The sequence below is a fragment of the Pagrus pagrus genome, assembly GCF_965226575.1.
Source record: "Pagrus pagrus genome assembly, chromosome: 16".
NCBI classification, from domain to species: Eukaryota; Metazoa; Chordata; class Actinopteri; order Spariformes; family Sparidae; genus Pagrus; species Pagrus pagrus.
In genome coordinates, this window is record NC_140200.1 from 10,062,897 (window position 1) to 10,080,579 (window position 17,683).

The 17,683-nt window shown below is 41.2% G+C and overlaps 1 protein-coding gene across 6 annotated transcripts; it reads right to left on the reverse strand.

Annotated features, from left to right (window-relative positions):
- Positions 1-606: 606 nt before the first annotated feature.
- snx9b (sorting nexin 9b) lies at positions 607-17,606 on the reverse strand. Of its 6 annotated transcripts, none has more exons than XM_084376914.1 (20): positions 17,270-17,606; positions 14,568-14,654; positions 13,129-13,203; positions 11,962-12,093; positions 10,790-10,867; positions 9,338-9,497; positions 8,207-8,242; positions 6,392-6,530; positions 6,211-6,298; positions 5,796-5,921; positions 5,429-5,546; positions 5,187-5,317; positions 4,709-4,812; positions 4,482-4,585; positions 4,252-4,329; positions 3,969-4,045; positions 3,063-3,152; positions 2,280-2,394; positions 2,096-2,187; positions 607-1,961 (listed from the first exon to the last, which is right to left on the reverse strand). In XM_084376914.1, exons 1-20 carry the CDS (start codon positions 17,279-17,281, stop codon positions 1,914-1,916), a joined length of 1,890 nt encoding a protein of 629 aa, XP_084233040.1. In that variant the 5' UTR covers positions 17,282-17,606; the 3' UTR covers positions 607-1,913. The 6 variants fall into 6 exon arrangements, with proteins under 6 accessions (XP_084233040.1, XP_084233041.1, XP_084233044.1 ...); XM_084376915.1 differs by having other exon boundaries at positions 6,211-6,295; positions 17,270-17,605; XM_084376918.1 differs by lacking the exon at positions 10,790-10,867 and having other exon boundaries at positions 17,270-17,604.
- Positions 17,607-17,683: the final 77 nt, after the last annotated feature.

Sequence of the window (17,683 nt, forward strand, 5' to 3'; positions counted from 1 at the left end):
AAATTACCTTCACGCATGAGTTTCCACTGACCTTTAGCCTTTTGGCAGGTTTGTGTCAATATAGCAGCCATGTGTTGCGCAGAAGACTATTTAAAAAGGGTGCAGGTTTGTAATCTGTTCACTTTAAACTCTTAAACAGCCTGCAGATAAAACAATCAAAGATTTTACAACCTTAACATGGAAGTATTTTATTGCAAAACACTTGTTTTTAACCATAAAATGAGTGCTACTGGCTCCAATGACGGCCTAAAACGCACTGGAACACAAATACTCAAAATTAACTAACAAACGCGAGAATGAAAGTACTGTCTGGTGTATCAGATCTCCTCGCCTTGCTGATTTATGTGGCCCAAACATCCAGCTGCACCTGATGGGGGCCAGAGACGAATGTGGGGTAAAAGGGCTCTTTCACCTCCTCCACAAACACACTCTTTGACCCTTCGCACAGACTGCCGACTCATTCTCATTCCTATCCGTCTCTATGCAAGAATCTGCTAAAGCGAATAAGGGCTTTACTGTGAGTGCATCGCGTGTTGTACGCCATGCAGAGAACAAGACAAGGTTTCTTTCAAACACACACACACACAAAGAAACAAAAAGCCCCACTGAGTACAAATCATTGTTTAATAAATCAAACATAATTTCTGCTTCTCTTTGAGTTACACTGTATTGCAAATACTTCTATACATAAAATAGTATCTCAATGACAAGAAGCACCTGATAGGTCTGATAGAATATATATTTATATATGTATATTTTTCATGTATCAAGTGATAAGAAAACAAAGAGTGAAAAAGATTAGAGACTGATTGAAAACTGGGCGGTGAAAAGCAAAACTGCGTACGTGACACTCCGTGACTCCATCACAAACTCTTCTCAATAGTACAGATTCTTACACCTTCATATAAAACACCGCAAGGACAAATATTCTTCAGTAGAAGTGGGAGAAAGTGTTCGTGTTTGGCACCACCTGCAGGGAGGTATTCCTTCAGCAACGCATTAAAAAAAATTCACCCCAACTTGACTATTAATTATCCCACTTACTTCTTTTCTCCGCAAATGTAAACTGCCGTGTCATGGTACGCAGGCAGGGGGGTAACTTAGGGCAACCATTTCTTTTTTTTCCTCAAAGGGGCAAAGGCACGTGAGCATGACAGGAAGGAGGTGGAGCTTCCTGTTAGCTTTTGAGGAAGTGCAGGATGAAAAGGGGGTGAGGGACTGCCAGCAGTGGACATACAGAGGACACACACTCTGCCTTTGACAACTCTTCCAAGATTCAAGATTGGATTCATAAAGAAATGCTCAACTAAAGATGTTGGGGCTCTCGCACATGTTTACGACTCTAAATAGACCAAATGTAAAGCTCTGGTTAGAAATCAATCCCCAACTGAGAGAATGGCTTTGGTTTTCGGTGTGCAGACAGCAGGTTTGCAACACATGTAAACCCCTTCCATGACTATTTTTAACATGGCAAAATGAATCAAAAACTGCAGAGTATTGCTTTAAAATCAGCATTTCTAGTTTTTGACTCATGCAATTTAGCAATTCATGGACACAACCTGTGAGTCGGTGACGTTAACTTCCTGTGTCACAAGCTGCGGACCTTGAACAGAGGAAAGGGTGTGTGTAAATAGTGCGTTTTGTTCTGCTATCATTGCTGGCCCTAAAAACAAAACCACACGGGTGTCAAAGCCTCTTCATCAGCTGCAGATTAACAGACTTTGAAAGTAACACCATGAACTGGAGCTGTTGGCATGAGCAGTAAAGGAAGAGATGAGGTAAGAGCAAGATAGAGATAGAGAAGTGAAATTTAAATTAAAGGGAGGGAAAAGACTGCAGTGTAAGCGAGAATATTTTGGATGTCGAGCTGGTTTTCTCGTCTTGTAGTGCGAGATCGAAGGCCGTTGCTTCTTTCACATCGTAGTGAACTGACTGTGTGCTTGTTTCAGCTTCTCAGCAATCTGTCAGTGAGGAAGAAGAAAAACTGGCATGAACAACAAAGCACAGGGTGGTCATGTGATGGTTTAGGTAATAAGGCAACAAAAAGTACAGACTCCAATTTACTGTGAGAGAAGGTCGATAAAAACTTCTTTACCGTCTCGTAAAACTTGACTTGCTCCTCCAGGTACAACTGCATGACCCTGTTGTAGTCATAGATACGATTGCTATGGAAGTGGTTCATCTCAGCTGAGGGAGACAAAGGAGGAGGGAACCATGTGAGACGGATATCACGTTGCAATAAACTCCACCACTTACATGCTTCTGAGTGAGTGTGTTACCTTGTAATGCGTAAGACATCGTGCTGACTCGTTTAGCCATGGTGACTTTGTCCTGAGGGGTAATTTTACTGGTGGCCACCAGCTTGTCGGCCTCCTTCACCTTGTCTATGCCTGCCTGCAACAACACAGGAGTCCTCAGTTACATTGTATGAAGACAAAAGACCATTTGACTCATCTGCATCCGGATAAGGTAAAGGAAAAAGTGACATTTAAAAGGAGAAATATTAATCACATTTTCAGGTTCATACATTTCATGCTGGGTTTCTACGAGAATAGATTTACATGCTTTATGTTCAAAAAACACATCAAAGGTGTACTGACATTATTATGCTTATATATCACCATTATTATGGCATAAATTAGTCTGAAAATGACAATAATACTGTTTATTGGAACTATTTCTGGGACAGTATATCACCCCTGAAAAAAATGTGTTACTGTGACAGGCCCACTATGGAGCGCTGTCCGATCAAAAGCGATCAGCTATGAAAACAGGAAGTCACTGTAGCATCACTAGCTGTAACATGAGCTCCTAATATCACAGTTCAAGGGGCCAAACAATATATTAATCGTCACAGCCTTTTAAAAACGTATATATGCATGCACAGAGAAATATGTGTTTGGTGGTGTTAAAGCAGTATGGGGTGAGGGGTCTAAAGGTGTTACACATTAGCAAGATTATGTTTAAGATAAAAAGAAGAAACTGCCCTTCTGAGTATTCAAATGAGACATCCCTCAAATGTATTTTCTAGTAAACCACTGCGTAACTATTTCCTGTTGTACCTTATGGACGCCGATGGTGTCCGGGAAGCACCCCAGAAGACCCTTGTATTCATTGTTGGTCTCCATGAGGAAGTGGAGGTCTTTCCTGGGCTGTAAAGGGAGCAAACACAGACACAAAAAAGATTAATTTAACCTAAAAATGGAACACAGTTACAGTTAGTCCAAAACAGGAAACAGCATAGTGATCTGAAAGTGATACGAAAATACAAGGAAACGTTACGTCACAGGAGTAACTTCTCAAAGTTTAATTTTAACACAACCGCCGAACTGGAAGATTCAACTTTATACTATTGTCGTTAACCTGCACTGCATCTGGCTATACACACAATGCAACACCGATTTTTCCCCTTAACCTCTAATTCATCAGGGGCAAGCTGTTTGCAGCCTCCCTCCACAGGTTAATATCACACTGCTCATTGCTAAACTAAAGGCAGCAATTCTACAGGATCACTGAGAGACTGTCTGGAGCAGCTTAAGCTTACCAGGCGAATCCTCCCTCTGGAAGCTGCAGGGGCATCAAAGTTTGATTTTTATTATTACACACTGATGAGGCTACACAGAATGATCAGTCAAATAGTAGGTCAAAACAAGACGCAGGAAACATGAGAGAGGTTTTCCTGTGGCTTCTTCCTCTACAGATACAGACGTCATGGTCAGGACGCCGGAGTTTAAAGGGGTCATTAAAACACCACAAGTAGGATGTAAACACTGAGTGCAAGCAGGAAATGATCACAGACTTTGAAATGTTGTGATTATTGAGAGAGTGAACACACGATGTGGTCGATGAACCACGCTCTAAAATAAAGTCACAGCCCTAGAAAAAAAAAAAAACAGAAGTGCAGCACAGCAAACACCTCTGCATGAAGACAGGGATATTAAAGCATGTTACAACAGTCGAGTACCTACCTGCTCTGCCACCAGCTGAGCTATCTCCTCATACGTCTTGCCTGCTGCTGTCATGGCATCGGTCAGAGTTGACTCGCCTACAGCGGGAAATGGATTCAATTATGTCATCACTGTTTCAGTACTAGTATCTGTGCAAGTTGTTTCGAAACAGATTTCCAAATAATAAAAGTCAGCATAGTGAAACGCTTCTAATTCCGTTATGATGACTACAAGCTTTGATTACAGTAATCTTATGAAGTTATTTAAATAGCATTTGATGTCATATTTCTACTCGTGGCTGTACCTTGGTATCCACTGCTGGTGAAGACGGAGGAGAGGTTTTGGAAGGCTTTGCCGATTCTCTGGTACTCTTTCGGCAAAGCTGTTGAGGGAGAGACGAGAGACACGCTGTGTGAATGAATTTTTCTCGTGTTGACAAAATACTCAACATAAGGAACCGTTCTTTGATATAAACAGTCATTACACCTCGAAGTGAGGGTGTGGCCTGTGTGTGGTAAAACATTGTGTACGTACGGCCTGTGCATCTCTTCCAGTGCTCGTTGCCCACAGTGAGGATTTCCTTTACGCCGTCATCCATGGATTTGGTAAACCTGCTGAACTGCTCGCACTTCTGTTCCCTGTCATACAACAAACCATAGGCAGGTGAATTTTTTTAATACAGACTTCTTTCCAGCACCTGGTGTTTTTCCGTTGGATGTGTGTCCTTTGTAAATGTTTGCAGAAAGTTTGATTAAACTTACACTTCGACAGGATCCAGGTCCGGCCCTTCAGGCTCTATCGTGGAGAAGATCATCACTCCCACCGTCTCGTCCTTCTCTGCTTTTCTCTTCCCCGTCTTCCAGTCCTGTGTCAATGTATCACTTTAATTAAGCAATTATTAAGATTAAGTAATAACAAATCATCGTAACTATATGCAGCTTCTTCTACAGCAGGTTAACAGGTTACCTGGAAAAAGACGATAGTATCTTGACTGGTTATGAAAGGGGCATCCTTGAAAGGCTTAGTTGTTGAGTGTCTAAAGGATTTTATTACATGAGCTCGGGAACACTTAATAAACTAATATGTGTAAACAGTTCATTTGTAAATGATTGCATTCTGTTTTTATTTGTGTTTTACACATTGACCCAACTTTTTTTGGAATCAGGGTTGTACAATCTTAAAGGCAGGTCAGTCTGTGATCAATCTGAAGGGAGAAGAAGTGGAGGAAGAGTAGCGCACCTTCTCATCCTTGTAGGTGAGGAAAGTCTGGAATACTTCGCTGCAGGAAACAATCGGGTGCCTGCACATCCTGGTCATCCAGCCCTGCAACCGCTCCATACGCATCTTAATAAATTCTTCCTCAAATCGCCCTGGAATAGAGGAAAAGATATAAAGAGAGGACGTTAGTTTGATTTCCCCATCAGTATATGTTTAATATGCTTAGTGTCTTAGAACTGTTTGTCACAAAGTCAGACGCTTACCTGTCACCTGCTTGTCTGGTAAAGAGGGGATGGGGATGGCTGAGCCGAACTTGTCCAGCAGCCTCTCGTACAGCCAATCAAAGTGCTTGTATCTGTGATTGACTGGTCGGTTTGTGGTCTGCAAACGAGTTATAAACACTGTAAATCATATTAACTGGGGACAAACATTTGAACTTTATTTTAACCATATTTGATTCATATTATACACTATTATCATAGAGAACAATTTGTTTTGTTTAACAGACACATGCAGAATATACAGACAGGATCCCACATTATATGGAACATAATTTTAGGTGTACTTGAAGTTGTTTTAAACTCGTTCAATCCTGAATTAAAAATATTGACAGTGCTCCCGGACACTTACGTTGGGGGTGATTTGGTACTCGATGTAGCTCTTGAGGCCGTACATCTTTGAGCCTTTCTTGGGATCGGCCACCACGCAGTCTAGCTGACTTTCTGGGTAAGACCACACCGGACCAACTTCTCCCATCTGAGCAGAAAACAAGAGGTTTAGAAACCTGCTACTCAGAATTGTATGACAAGCAAACGTAAGTTCATACTTCCAAAAAAGAGCTTTACTCAAAATACAACGGATAGTTTCACATCTGCTACTGCAATAATCTACATGACCATATTAACACTGCATCTACCTGTAAATGTGCTAATGATGCATTTTTACTTTCTTGTGTTATACTGTTTTTAGTTCAGTCAGGTAGGATAAATCACTGCAGCAGGACCACTGACATTACAACTTGCATGCATATTTAGAGATGACCTACATAGATTGCTAGCTTCTCTTTGCCTTTAGCGAGCTGCTTGCATAGGAGGTAGAGCTCCGGACCAGACTTGGAGAACCCAGGAAACCTGCTCAAAGAAAAAAAAAAAAAACAGATTATAAAGTGACGGTCCTGATCACTCTCTTTAACTAATCCACAGTCAGAGGACTTTGTGATGTCTTACTTGTTGAGGGATATTTTCATTGAAGATGCATGAGCCCCTCCTCTCTGCAGTGCTCCACTTTCTCCGGATTCTGACTCGGCGTAACCTCCAGTTGACTTCATGTCGTCCCACTCATCGTCCCACTCATCATCCTCTGCTCCTGAGGGCAGATACATGCACACAGGTTTGTTTTCTTAAATCACAGGCACAGAAAGAACACAAACTGTTCTTCAACAGCCTTCTGTGCAACGTGTGAATAGATGAGAAGCAAACTGTAGGACTGTGAGCATTCAGCTGCAGAATCCTAATTCTTCTGATAATTGATGTATTCTGGGAAGAGACGACTACATGCTGCAGTGTGAGTTCGACTAATATTATCTAAAGTAGATAATAACAGAGGAATATTTCAATATGACTGTAAAATGTCTGTTTCTTAATTTAGGGTTTCTTATTTCATAAGAAGGAAAATACTGTGCTCAGGCTTACTCTGCAGTTCTAAACATCATACTAAACAATATTTTTCTTGTTGCACTAGCTTGATAGCACTAACCAGAAACATTTAATTTCTGTATTTTTATGACATGCACCAGCAACACACATGTAAGCATATACAAAGCACTGCCACCCTTGCTGAAAATAATGTTAATATTAACTTGTTGTGAAGTTTGGTTAAAATGTGTTCAACATTTCCGCGCTGCCAAAGCTCGAGTTTCCTATGAGGACAGAAAATTGCCCTTTTTTATGTAAATAAATGTATTGCATCTGCGAGTAAAGCTAAGACAATGTAATAACAAACTATTTAAAGCTGGTTCTGATAAAAAAAAAAAAAAAAAACAACAACTCAATTTTCATCCGTAAACGCTACCTAAAATAATGAATGTTTTGTATATCTTGATGTTCCCCAACAGCTGTGCAATCTCAAAATGAGGTCTGACGGCCTACTGATACAGTTCATAGGCTGTGAGGTAATACGACTGAGAGTGTGATTAAGACACTGGTGCCAGGCAGATCTCTGAATTCGACCTCAGGCAATTACACACAGACACAGACACACACGGGCAAGTTAGGAAATCATGCATCAATCTGCATTTGCACTGGCCCACAAACCAAAAATGCAATAACTGCATACAGTATTTGGTCAAAAGTGAATTAAGAGATTCAGATTTTCTGACATTTCAGATTTCAGAGAAAACAGCAGGAAGTGTTTGCAAAGTTAGCTGGTGAGACAGACACAGCTGGTTTTTGCTAGAGCTAAATTAAACTTCTCTTTTTCTACTGCTTCCTGTAACTGAACTAAATAGATTTTGATGATCTGACATGATCCAACATCGTATTGATTCAGTTTGTTATCCCGTGTAAAATGATGTAGAAGTTAATCCAACCATGATGGATAAACAAACAAGTAACTTTGTAGACAAGTAGAGTTTAAAAGAATCTCTCTAAAAGGGGCCTTAAATATAAAATGTATCCATTTTGTAATAAAGACTCAAAATTTGAATCCCATTGTCTCAGCTTCACCCTGTCTTTAGTTACTGCTCTCTGTCTTTTCAAGAGCAGACATGCCGTGAGAGAGAACTCAATCTCAATACGAAACTCCTCATTAAAAACATACGACCACAGCAAAAGTCTCATAGATCGACGTTTCCACATTGTACGATACAATCAGACATCACAAAAAAAGTCTCAATTTAGTGTTAATACCGAGCTACAAACTCAATGCCTCACACACATGCTTTGAAGAATGTAAATCATTTCCTGAAACTCAAGTGCTGGAACATCTCTTTTTAAGCACTTATTGTCAGTCCACACAGAAAAATCAAGCGATGCACGGGATACCTGTGTAATCAATAAGGTAGGGATACGGGTAGATGTCTTTGGCAAGAGAGAAAGAAAGGAAAAGTCTGTCAATTCCTCTCCTTGTCATTTATTCCCCCAGTTCTGTTTCTACAATAACAACTGGAGAATTTCAAAAACAGGTCAAGTAATAATTTGTCCGTCTGAGTCATGCGTGAGGCGAACTTTTCCACAGTCTGGAAAAAAAACAGAGTCATGACTTGATTGTCCGGTCCACATGCTGAAGCATCTGTGTGGAGGGAGTGGCCAGACGCAGACTGCGGAGAGCCACATCTGGGACTTAAAAGTCCCTCATTAGACATTAGGCACATTTTTAAATGCTTAAGAACTAAAATCATCATCTGTCTTACGACCAAGACACAAATCATAGATGTAGCAGATAATCTTACTCTTCTCAGACCCTTTCACACAACTGGAGAACTGGATTGTGGTGAAAAAGCTCAACTGTTTATACACGATGTGTACTGAAAACACAGATTGTGGGATGCAGCAACTTATATCACAAGAATCCAAAACAAGCATCCTAACAGAAAGTTGTTCTTAAACCAGAGTGCTCCGTTATAAATGCACAACACCATTTACAAGCCACATGATCCAACTGTGTCAATCATTTCATGTATTATGCTCGCACTTTCCAGAGCTCATTCTTTGCTTTCCAGCACAACCCCATCCACTGCAGCCATATATTCTATCAAGTCCTCACAATTATAGTTCAGTTATAAAATTATAGTTTAGTTTGAAAAGTAAACCACCTGCAAACAGTTCAGCTCAACATAATGACACCAAGAGCTAAAAACAGTGTCTGGCCTTCCCGTGCTTGCAATCACATTAAGACATCTTCTGTTACTTCAGAAATCTGCGATTCAAATAAACTTCAATAATCCTATTAAACATTAAATAGCGAATAAATATAATAACTTGAAAGCAGAAGCACTTTAGAGTTACACACATGCAGCATTGTGTTCATTTCCTATTGTGATACTTTTGAATCACAGCCAGTTCAATCACAAGAATGAAACTTATAATTTATGCATAGCACATGATCATTTTATAATTTTATTATACCGGCACATTTTTTGTAATAACCAACCATCAACCAAAGCTTTTCCTTACCTGGGCCCTGGTAAGCCTGCGGGTGGCCCTGGGATGCGGACCAGGGGTCAGGAGCAGTCTTCCCAGTCTGGGTGCCCTCTGGATTGGACGCCCAGTTGTTGTTGGAGCCCCCCGAGGGGTCCGCGTTCCACACCGACCACGGATCATTACCGTTACTCGCCTGGAAGAGACAAGAGAGGGAAAATGTGAGGGACTAAAGAAGCAGAGAAAGGACAGGGAGGGAGAGGAGTGTTTAATGAGACGCTGACAGGAGTCTTAAAACAACATGCTCTTTCAAACACATGATGCAGTCCCGGCCTTGAACAGGAAATCTGTTAAGTTAAGACGACCGAACTTGACTGTGACGACGGTGTAGTTTGGAAATGCTGCTTAACACATGCAGTGACCGCTAATATCCAAATAATACAAAACTGCATATTTAAAGAAAAGCACATGCTAACAAACAAACATTGTCATCCTTAAAGCTCATTCAGACCATTTTATTTACAGCACTTGTAAACCGAAAAGGCAACTGCATGCCATGCTCGCAAAGCAGACATACTGTTTAGACTACCATGCAATACAGTGTATGTGTGTCTTTTGTAGGCTGCTGTTAGCTTAACGCTAACCTGACCTTGTGAATGGTCACTTAATACACCACATAATGCACATGGACATACAGAAAAGTACAGTAAATGAACTGGTGGTATCACAAAGACTTGCTGCAATGACACTGTGACAAGGGATGCACGATATCATTTGTGTTTTAAGCCGATACCGTTTATTTCACATTTTTGTATTCTAAAAAAAGTTCACAACCTGTAGTTTATTCACACCTGAGGGTAAGAAAGGCTAAGATTTAATGAGTGTGTCCTCTTCTTCTTTCATCTCTATTCATTGGCTATAATTTCATTATCTGATTAATATATAATAAAATAAGTTTCCCATTATCGGGCTGATAAATATCATGCACTCCTAATTGACACAATGAACACAGCAGTGCAGTGAGGTAAAACATCATTTTCCAGCCCTTTCATTGTTCATATACAAGCAACATTTTATACAACAGTGACTGAAAAAAACAAAAAGCTGAAGATTATAAGTTAAATTATGATCGTCTCCTGGATCAATGCTTGGGTTTTGTTCTGATGATTCGTCAGTGTGATTAGTCAATTATATGTGAGATACTCAGATCATTGACTCTGATCTTTAAGTTTTTACAGTTTCACTTTGGTGCTGATTCACAATCTTGATAAAGGGCGTGGGTGTCGATTGGCATGTGTGTGTGTGTACACTACAGTGTGAAGTGAACAGAGAAGGTGAGATCATGCTGTCTGCAGGCAGTAAGAGCGGGAGGGGGGATTTTGCCGTAGCAGACCAATCAAAAAGGAGCGGGCTTGGGGCAGGGAATGGGTGAGGGTGGAGGGCCTGGTTTCATGCCACCGGCCTCATCCACCCCCAAGTGGCGGTTACCTCATCAGGGGACGAAAGGTAGGGGGTAACTGGGGTGTCGGGGGTGTCCGGCTGGGGACTTAAGCCCCCAGCATCCACCTTGAGGGGAAAAGAAGGTGACATCATCACAAAGCGCCAGCAGTGAGGGTTTACACAGCAGGGGATGGGTTAAATTAATGCTGGATGTAGCTGTGCTTGCTTGTGTGTGTGTGTGTGTATGTGAAAAGAGATACAGAGAGATCTGGCTGACTAATTTCCTGTCTTGACTCAACCACTTACTGTGCCCAAATTTCTACTGATCCAGCAGTACGCTCGCATTCACAGAACTTCCTGCCTGCCAACGACAAAAGATTTCACTGCACTTATTTCCTCTTGATTCATACTTACTCGAGCTAAAACCTCAGTCAGTTATAAATGACATGACCGCTGCGAATCTCCCACAGCACCTGCTCTCACTTCTGCATCTGTGGGATTTGTACACGCTGTATGAACGTCACTAAATCTCTGTGATCGCTCACTTCTGCTTTTTGGCTCTCTGTTTAACATCACCCCAACACAAACACATTTTGAGATGGGGAATGGGAACATGGCAGGTGCTCTGTGCATGGCACTATTGTAGGTATTTATACTTACTTCCCCAGGAATGGTCTGGGCAGCTGGATTTAAAGAAGTTATGGCTGCATATAATTTGAATACTCCGACTAAAGGTCAGTAAATAGCCATTTATAAGGCATTTGATGGCCATATTATGCTCATTTTCATATTCATACTTTCATTTTGGATGCCTTCTACAAAATGTTCATGTTAAATAGTTTTTTATTATTTTGATTATACTGTCCACTGCTGCAGCAACTCTATTCACCCTCTGTCTGAATGCTCCATTTTAGTGCCTGTCTCTTTAAGGCCCAGTGAGCTCTGATTGGTCAGCTCTCACAGGACTGAGCAGGCACCACCCACTGTCTTTCCGCCTCAACTCTGCCTGTGATTTTGTTACCACGGCCGGGCTGTGGCTGAGGGCGGTGACCTCACAACCTCATGTCCTGATGGCTTGTTTGAACACACAGTTTCTGAATATGGGCTTTGTGCATTTCTCTGTGGACTGACTGTTTTGCTACTTTCACATCGTTAATATAGCAGCTTATTCTGCTTTATAATCCGAAAAAAAAATGTCATTCATTAGGTGAGTGCATTACCTGGTTTGGTGCAGGTGCTGAGTGGGGAGCATAGGCATCAAAGATGGACAGGTCTGCAGATGCAACATTTCCTACACTTGGAGTAGGTGCTGGGCCTCCAGCTGCTGGGAACGATGGAAACTGCTGACCAAACTAAAATAAAAAGATAAAAGACAAAGGGCGAGACAGACGGAGAACAGTTCCATTAGGAGAACACATCCAGATATTCCAGTGAGATTTAATGACTTTTAAAGACACATTCTTCTGTTGTAATGTGATCGTGTTTCCTTGGTATACCCTGGCTTTTCAAAGTGGGTTTGCAACTTCCCCTGTGTGATAGCACACAAATTTGCACATTTAAATCTGCCAATATGAAGATGCCACACTTAATTCTGCTGGCTTGCTTTTGCAGATCTTATTTTTACCAGTGGGCAGCACTGAAATAGAAAGTAGCTGCATGAGAAACAGGCCGTGTCCTGGTGTTTTTCACGAGAAATTACATAAGCTAAGAGTGCAATCGTCATCAGTGGGACTTTATGATTTGAAAACAGAATCAAAACAGTCTGGGGGCAGCTGGGAAGGTAACTTAAGGTCAAACAAACACACACATCCACACGAGCTTGTTTGCTAAGTAAGGCAGATGGAGAATATCAACATCTCTGTTGTACACAGACACTTCATTGTTGGATGCTGTTTAGAGTGAAGCTAAACTGTTAAACAGACTTCACAGACTTTACTTTTAATCCAACTCTCTGTGTTTCTTTCTGAATGTCTTCAGAGTGAATCACATCCTCACGATGAAGTCACAGTTGCTGGATTTGCTGGATCAAACTGAACACACACACACACATACACACACACAAACACCCTAATCAGCACAACCCTGAAGGAGGCACATCCTGTTGTGATTTTAGTTTGAGGCAAGAGACATTCAGAGCACCACAGTCTGCAGTCACTGCAGAAACATACCCTTGTAAACACTGACAATAAAAGAAGACAGGGCCACTGAGAGGGTGAAATGTTAAATATTTGGCTACACTTTGATATAGATAGTACATGCTGTGCATCGTGACCTCGAAGCTTGATAGCAGATGGTTTTGCGGCAAAATTTTCTCGAGTTAAACTTTAAATACTAGGTGGGATATGAGATGTAATCACCAACTTAAACTCAGTGACTGTCGATCTTACCTCGATGTAGTCTTCTGGCACCAATCCAACCTCCCCTCTGGAGTTCTGTGCTTCGATCCAGCCGCCTCCAATATGCTGAAACAGAGCGAGACCCAAAACAACATGTAAGCATAAATCACCTGACTTCAGAGAGTAGGTGTCTGCGTCACATGCACAAGAAAGACACATTATGAGGACGCCTGAGAATGTGTTTGAGTGCACTGCAGTTACCTGATTACTCTAAAATGTACATTTACATACAGCTGGTCGATTTTCAGATTTCGCCACTTGTCTTGCAATATTTTTGAATGATGCTGCTGCCTAAATTTTGGGGGGGATTTTCATCCATGAGACATTTTTGTTTTCTTTTGGTTGTAAGCTGTTGTGATGTCCCACGTCCTCTCGTATGGTGTGTTTGTTTTTACCCACTTCTGGAGATAAAAATCCTCTTAAGGGACAATAAAAGTCTGAACTAAACTGAAAAATGTAGTAGCTTGTGTTACTGTTACCGTGTTTGTCCTCATTTGTTATCACAATTAAGGAAAACAGCTTTCTCAATTACATGTCATTTAAGGATTCAGGTTAGAGCAAAAGGCTGACAACAACCAGGTTACCCAAGTATCTGTAAACACACTGAAAGCTCCCAGGACAAATTCCTCCACAGTCAGTTTGTTTAGTGAAGAATAAAGATTCTGTTTTACTTATACAGTGGGTCCTGATTGGCTTAACACCGACTTTGGTTAGAAAACTATGTAGGTCAGCACACAGTGAGTGACCTTTGAACTGTTGGCAACTGGCTGTAATGACATCATGTTTGCTCCCTCTTTTTTTCCCTTTAGTCCTTCCTTCCTCCTTGCATGTTTGTGACACTCATCATTTATAGACAACCTGAGATCATGCATGCTTACAGGACTTCAACAGTCACATGGGCATTTCCGTTTGTCTTTTTTCCTCGTCCACAATGTCAGTCTACCAGACTAATTGTTAACCAGATTATGCAAACAATCCAAATATACATTTTTAATGACGCACACAAAACCGAAACCAAATGAGGCTGTAAGCAGTGGGATCCTGCATCCAACACCTGCACTGTGCAGATGATGGATAGAGATTAGAGCAAAGATAAGTCGATAAATTGATCAAAATTTATTGCAAACTATTTTAATAAATAGATTAATAACTTCTCTTATTTTTCAAGCAACAAAGTCAAACATTTGCTGGTTCCAGCTTCTTAAGAACTAGGATTTGCTCGTCATTTATGATGGTAAATGAACATTTTTGGGTTTTGGACTGTTGGGACAAAATAAGCAATATGAAAATGTCACTTTATAGACTTTACAATTAATCGATTAATCCTGAAAATGATGTGTAGATTAATCAATAATGAAAATAATCCTCAAGTGAAGCCCTAATTGGGATAGAAGGAAGGTAGAGGAGGAGGAGTTCTGGTACAAATTTACCTGATTGGTGATGGTGACCGTCTCGCCTTCTTTCACTGTCAACTCGTTGTTTCCAGGCTCAGCAGAGAAGTCATATAACACTTGTGCCTGTACACGATCAGGAAAAAAAAAACACTGTTATGAAGCCCGCATATGAACATATAGTTCCACATGTATGCGCAAGTACATGCAGCAACACATCCAATAGCACTATCAGTATTTGTTTTGTTGTGGAGTGAAATCAGGGCGCAGGGAAACAGGCCCAACTAGTTTCTCTGGGTATATTTTGCTGACTTACTAAGCACCAGTATCAACCAAAAACAAAAGCCCAAAACCAACACGTTACCTGGGTCAGTTTAATACAGGAGCCTGCAGTTATTCTGACCCACATCTACTAATCGGCCTTCCCCCTTGGCCCCAGAGGCACACACACAAACAAATACATGCAACAGTGAGAGGTAACAAAGTGAAAACAATCCTAAATATGACTTCACCTTTCCCACACAGGTCACTTCATGGCTGGTTTTCATAAATTTGTCTATCTAAAGTCACATGGATTGCCACTTGTTATCCAAAACGTAAGCGCCAAAGAGCGCTCGACTATCCAACTAACTTCTTCATTTACCTATGAGGTGGAATGCAAGGCTATTTGCACTTCCCTGAACAGAGATCTATTTTAGTGTTTGCCTGCCCCCTCCCAGGAGTCAAGGAAGCTTGCTGATGTTTCTAAACAGGAACTCATGAATGTTTCAGGGCACAGCCTCCGCTCTTCAGGCTCAGTTATTATTTTCATGGAGCACTTTTATGAATACACTTTGCTTCTGTCTTGATGTCTGCTTGGGCCAATGATGATCCAACCCTGCCTAGCTGAATAGCATGGTATGATTTGCTGAGTTGTTTTTTTTAATTTAAAATCCCCCTCCATCACAAGGTCTTTTAATTACAGAAAGGTGAAGTCAGACCCCTTCAGTTGGACCACCATGGGACATTATTTCAGAAAGAATATATAGGGTGGTGAATGGCGAGACTTACAGTTTTGTGATCCCATTTGAATTGAATTACACATACGATGTTTCTCAATTCAAAAGATAATGTTTCACCTAAAGAAAGTCGCAGTTTGTCATAAAGCTAATCAAACGTGAAAAGTACCATTATAAACATTTGAAAAAGGTCCCATGGCGCGCACCGAAAGGTTAATATTGTTACTTTACACTAATGTTTTTACCTTTGACAGTTTGACACTAGAAAGTTGTTCTCACATTCGTCTGCTGGAGGGGGGATCTCCGTGCACACTTTACCAACACCATGTACCAACAAGCATGATTTAGTGACATTGCAACTTGTTTGGAAGACATCTTTGCTCCAATACACCACTTAAACTTAAAGCTGTGACGTGGAAACATAAAACCTCACTACACACACTGAGAATAATCTCTGTGAAGTAGGAGACATTTTGTGTTAAGCAATAAAACTCCTTTAGTAAATAATATTTGGATACACGGGGCGCCTATTAGCTCAGTTGGTAGAGTGGGCATCCCATGTGCAGAGGCTTTGCCCTCGCTGCAGCGGCCCCGGGGTTCGAGTCTGGCCTTGGCCCTTTGCTGCATGTCGGCTCACCCTGTTTCCTGTCATCTCTCCGAAGCTGTCCTATCAATTAAAGCCATACAAAGGCCAAATATATATAAATATATATATATATAAATACACACACATTTGTTTTGCAATAATCCTTCAAAAGTGGTTACCAAACACATTTTTACAGTTTAACGACAAACTGTGTAGTCTAAAATGACACCACTGCACTAAAACAGTAAACTTCAATGGGAATTTTAAAAATCACATATTATCCGGAGCATCTTTCTCTACATTATAATCTTTTTTTAAAAAAACAAAAAAAACAATTGAACATGTCTGGCCAACATACAGCTCAGACAACAGAAAGCCTCCTGTGGACATGTTTTGCAAATTAGCATTTTGCTAGTGCAGTGCATCTGGAGCTCGTGCATGGTTGACTGCTGCAGCACCAATATTACTGTTAAGTACATCTCAAATAAATGAACTAAACATAGCTGTACGCAGATGCTGATATATCTGTGATAGGCTAATAATATCAACCATCAGATACATTGATCAGTCCCTAAAAAAATTGGTATTACATGCATTGGCAAGACTTAAAATGTCATAAAACATGAAGGGGGTAGGAATGTGTAATAAAAACAACACAGTAATAAAAGTAATACTCATAGGCTGTCAGTAACTCACACTATTGTACTGCTAATACTAAAACTAACTGTATTATTGAAGAGTACACACCCTTACTGACTCACACACACACACACACACTGTACTGACCAAAGACTACATTTCCCAGCATTCCACGGAGGCAGAGATGACCCGCACTGGAAAGGTAGTAAAATGTCACAAGACACTTTCTTAATGAGACACATTTTCCATGTACAGCACAAACATTCGTGTCACGTTTACCGCACACAAACGTGTCGTTAGCCTCCATTACACGCGTCCGAGGCAGAGTTTTTAAAATGTCCCTGACTCTCTAATGTGTCGCTTATCGAGCGAAGTGTTCACTGTAGACCCAATGCGAGAAACTGTAACAAGTCCACAACTAGCATAATTCATCAAAACAGCAGCTGTCAGGGGAAACTAGTGGAGGTTAAACACCCGGGCTGGCGTTAAAACAGCGTAGAAAAAGTTGCGTGACTTACCTTTACCGCCATTGTCGAAGCATTGATCAATCATTACAAAAACAGGCCCTGCGGTTTTCAGGATTTCCAAATCCTCAGCTGGACATTTCCCCCCGCTGCTTTCCAGCTAAAAAAGAAAAAAACACGCTAACTCCTCCCGGTGTCGAGCCCGCACACCTTCAACACATGAACTTAAAAGAAACAGTTTTGACACTTTAAAAAGTAAAAACAACCCTGGGAGGAGAGAGAGACGCTGGAGGGGGGAACAGAGAGGCTTCAGTGCGACTGCAAGTTTTGAACCGCGCAGAGCTGCTGACAGCGCGGAGGGAGGGAGTGACCTGCGCCGCGGAAAGAAACCGGAAAGGTACAGCCTCGGTCCGATATGGCCCTCCGAGACGAGCCCGGCTCAAATCAAACCACACGAAGGGTGGAAGG

Bases quoted from the DNA above. Each gene is read 5' to 3' on its own strand.
- snx9b (XM_084376914.1), bottom strand. The intron at 4,586-4,708 runs GTAAGTTTAATC...GTTGTATGACAG, and splicing joins GACCTGGATCCTGTCGAAGT to GGAACAGAAGTGCGAGCAGT. The intron at 3,153-3,968 runs GTAGGTACTCGA...CTCCCTTTACAG, and splicing joins CTCAGCTGGTGGCAGAGCAG to CCCAGGAAAGACCTCCACTT.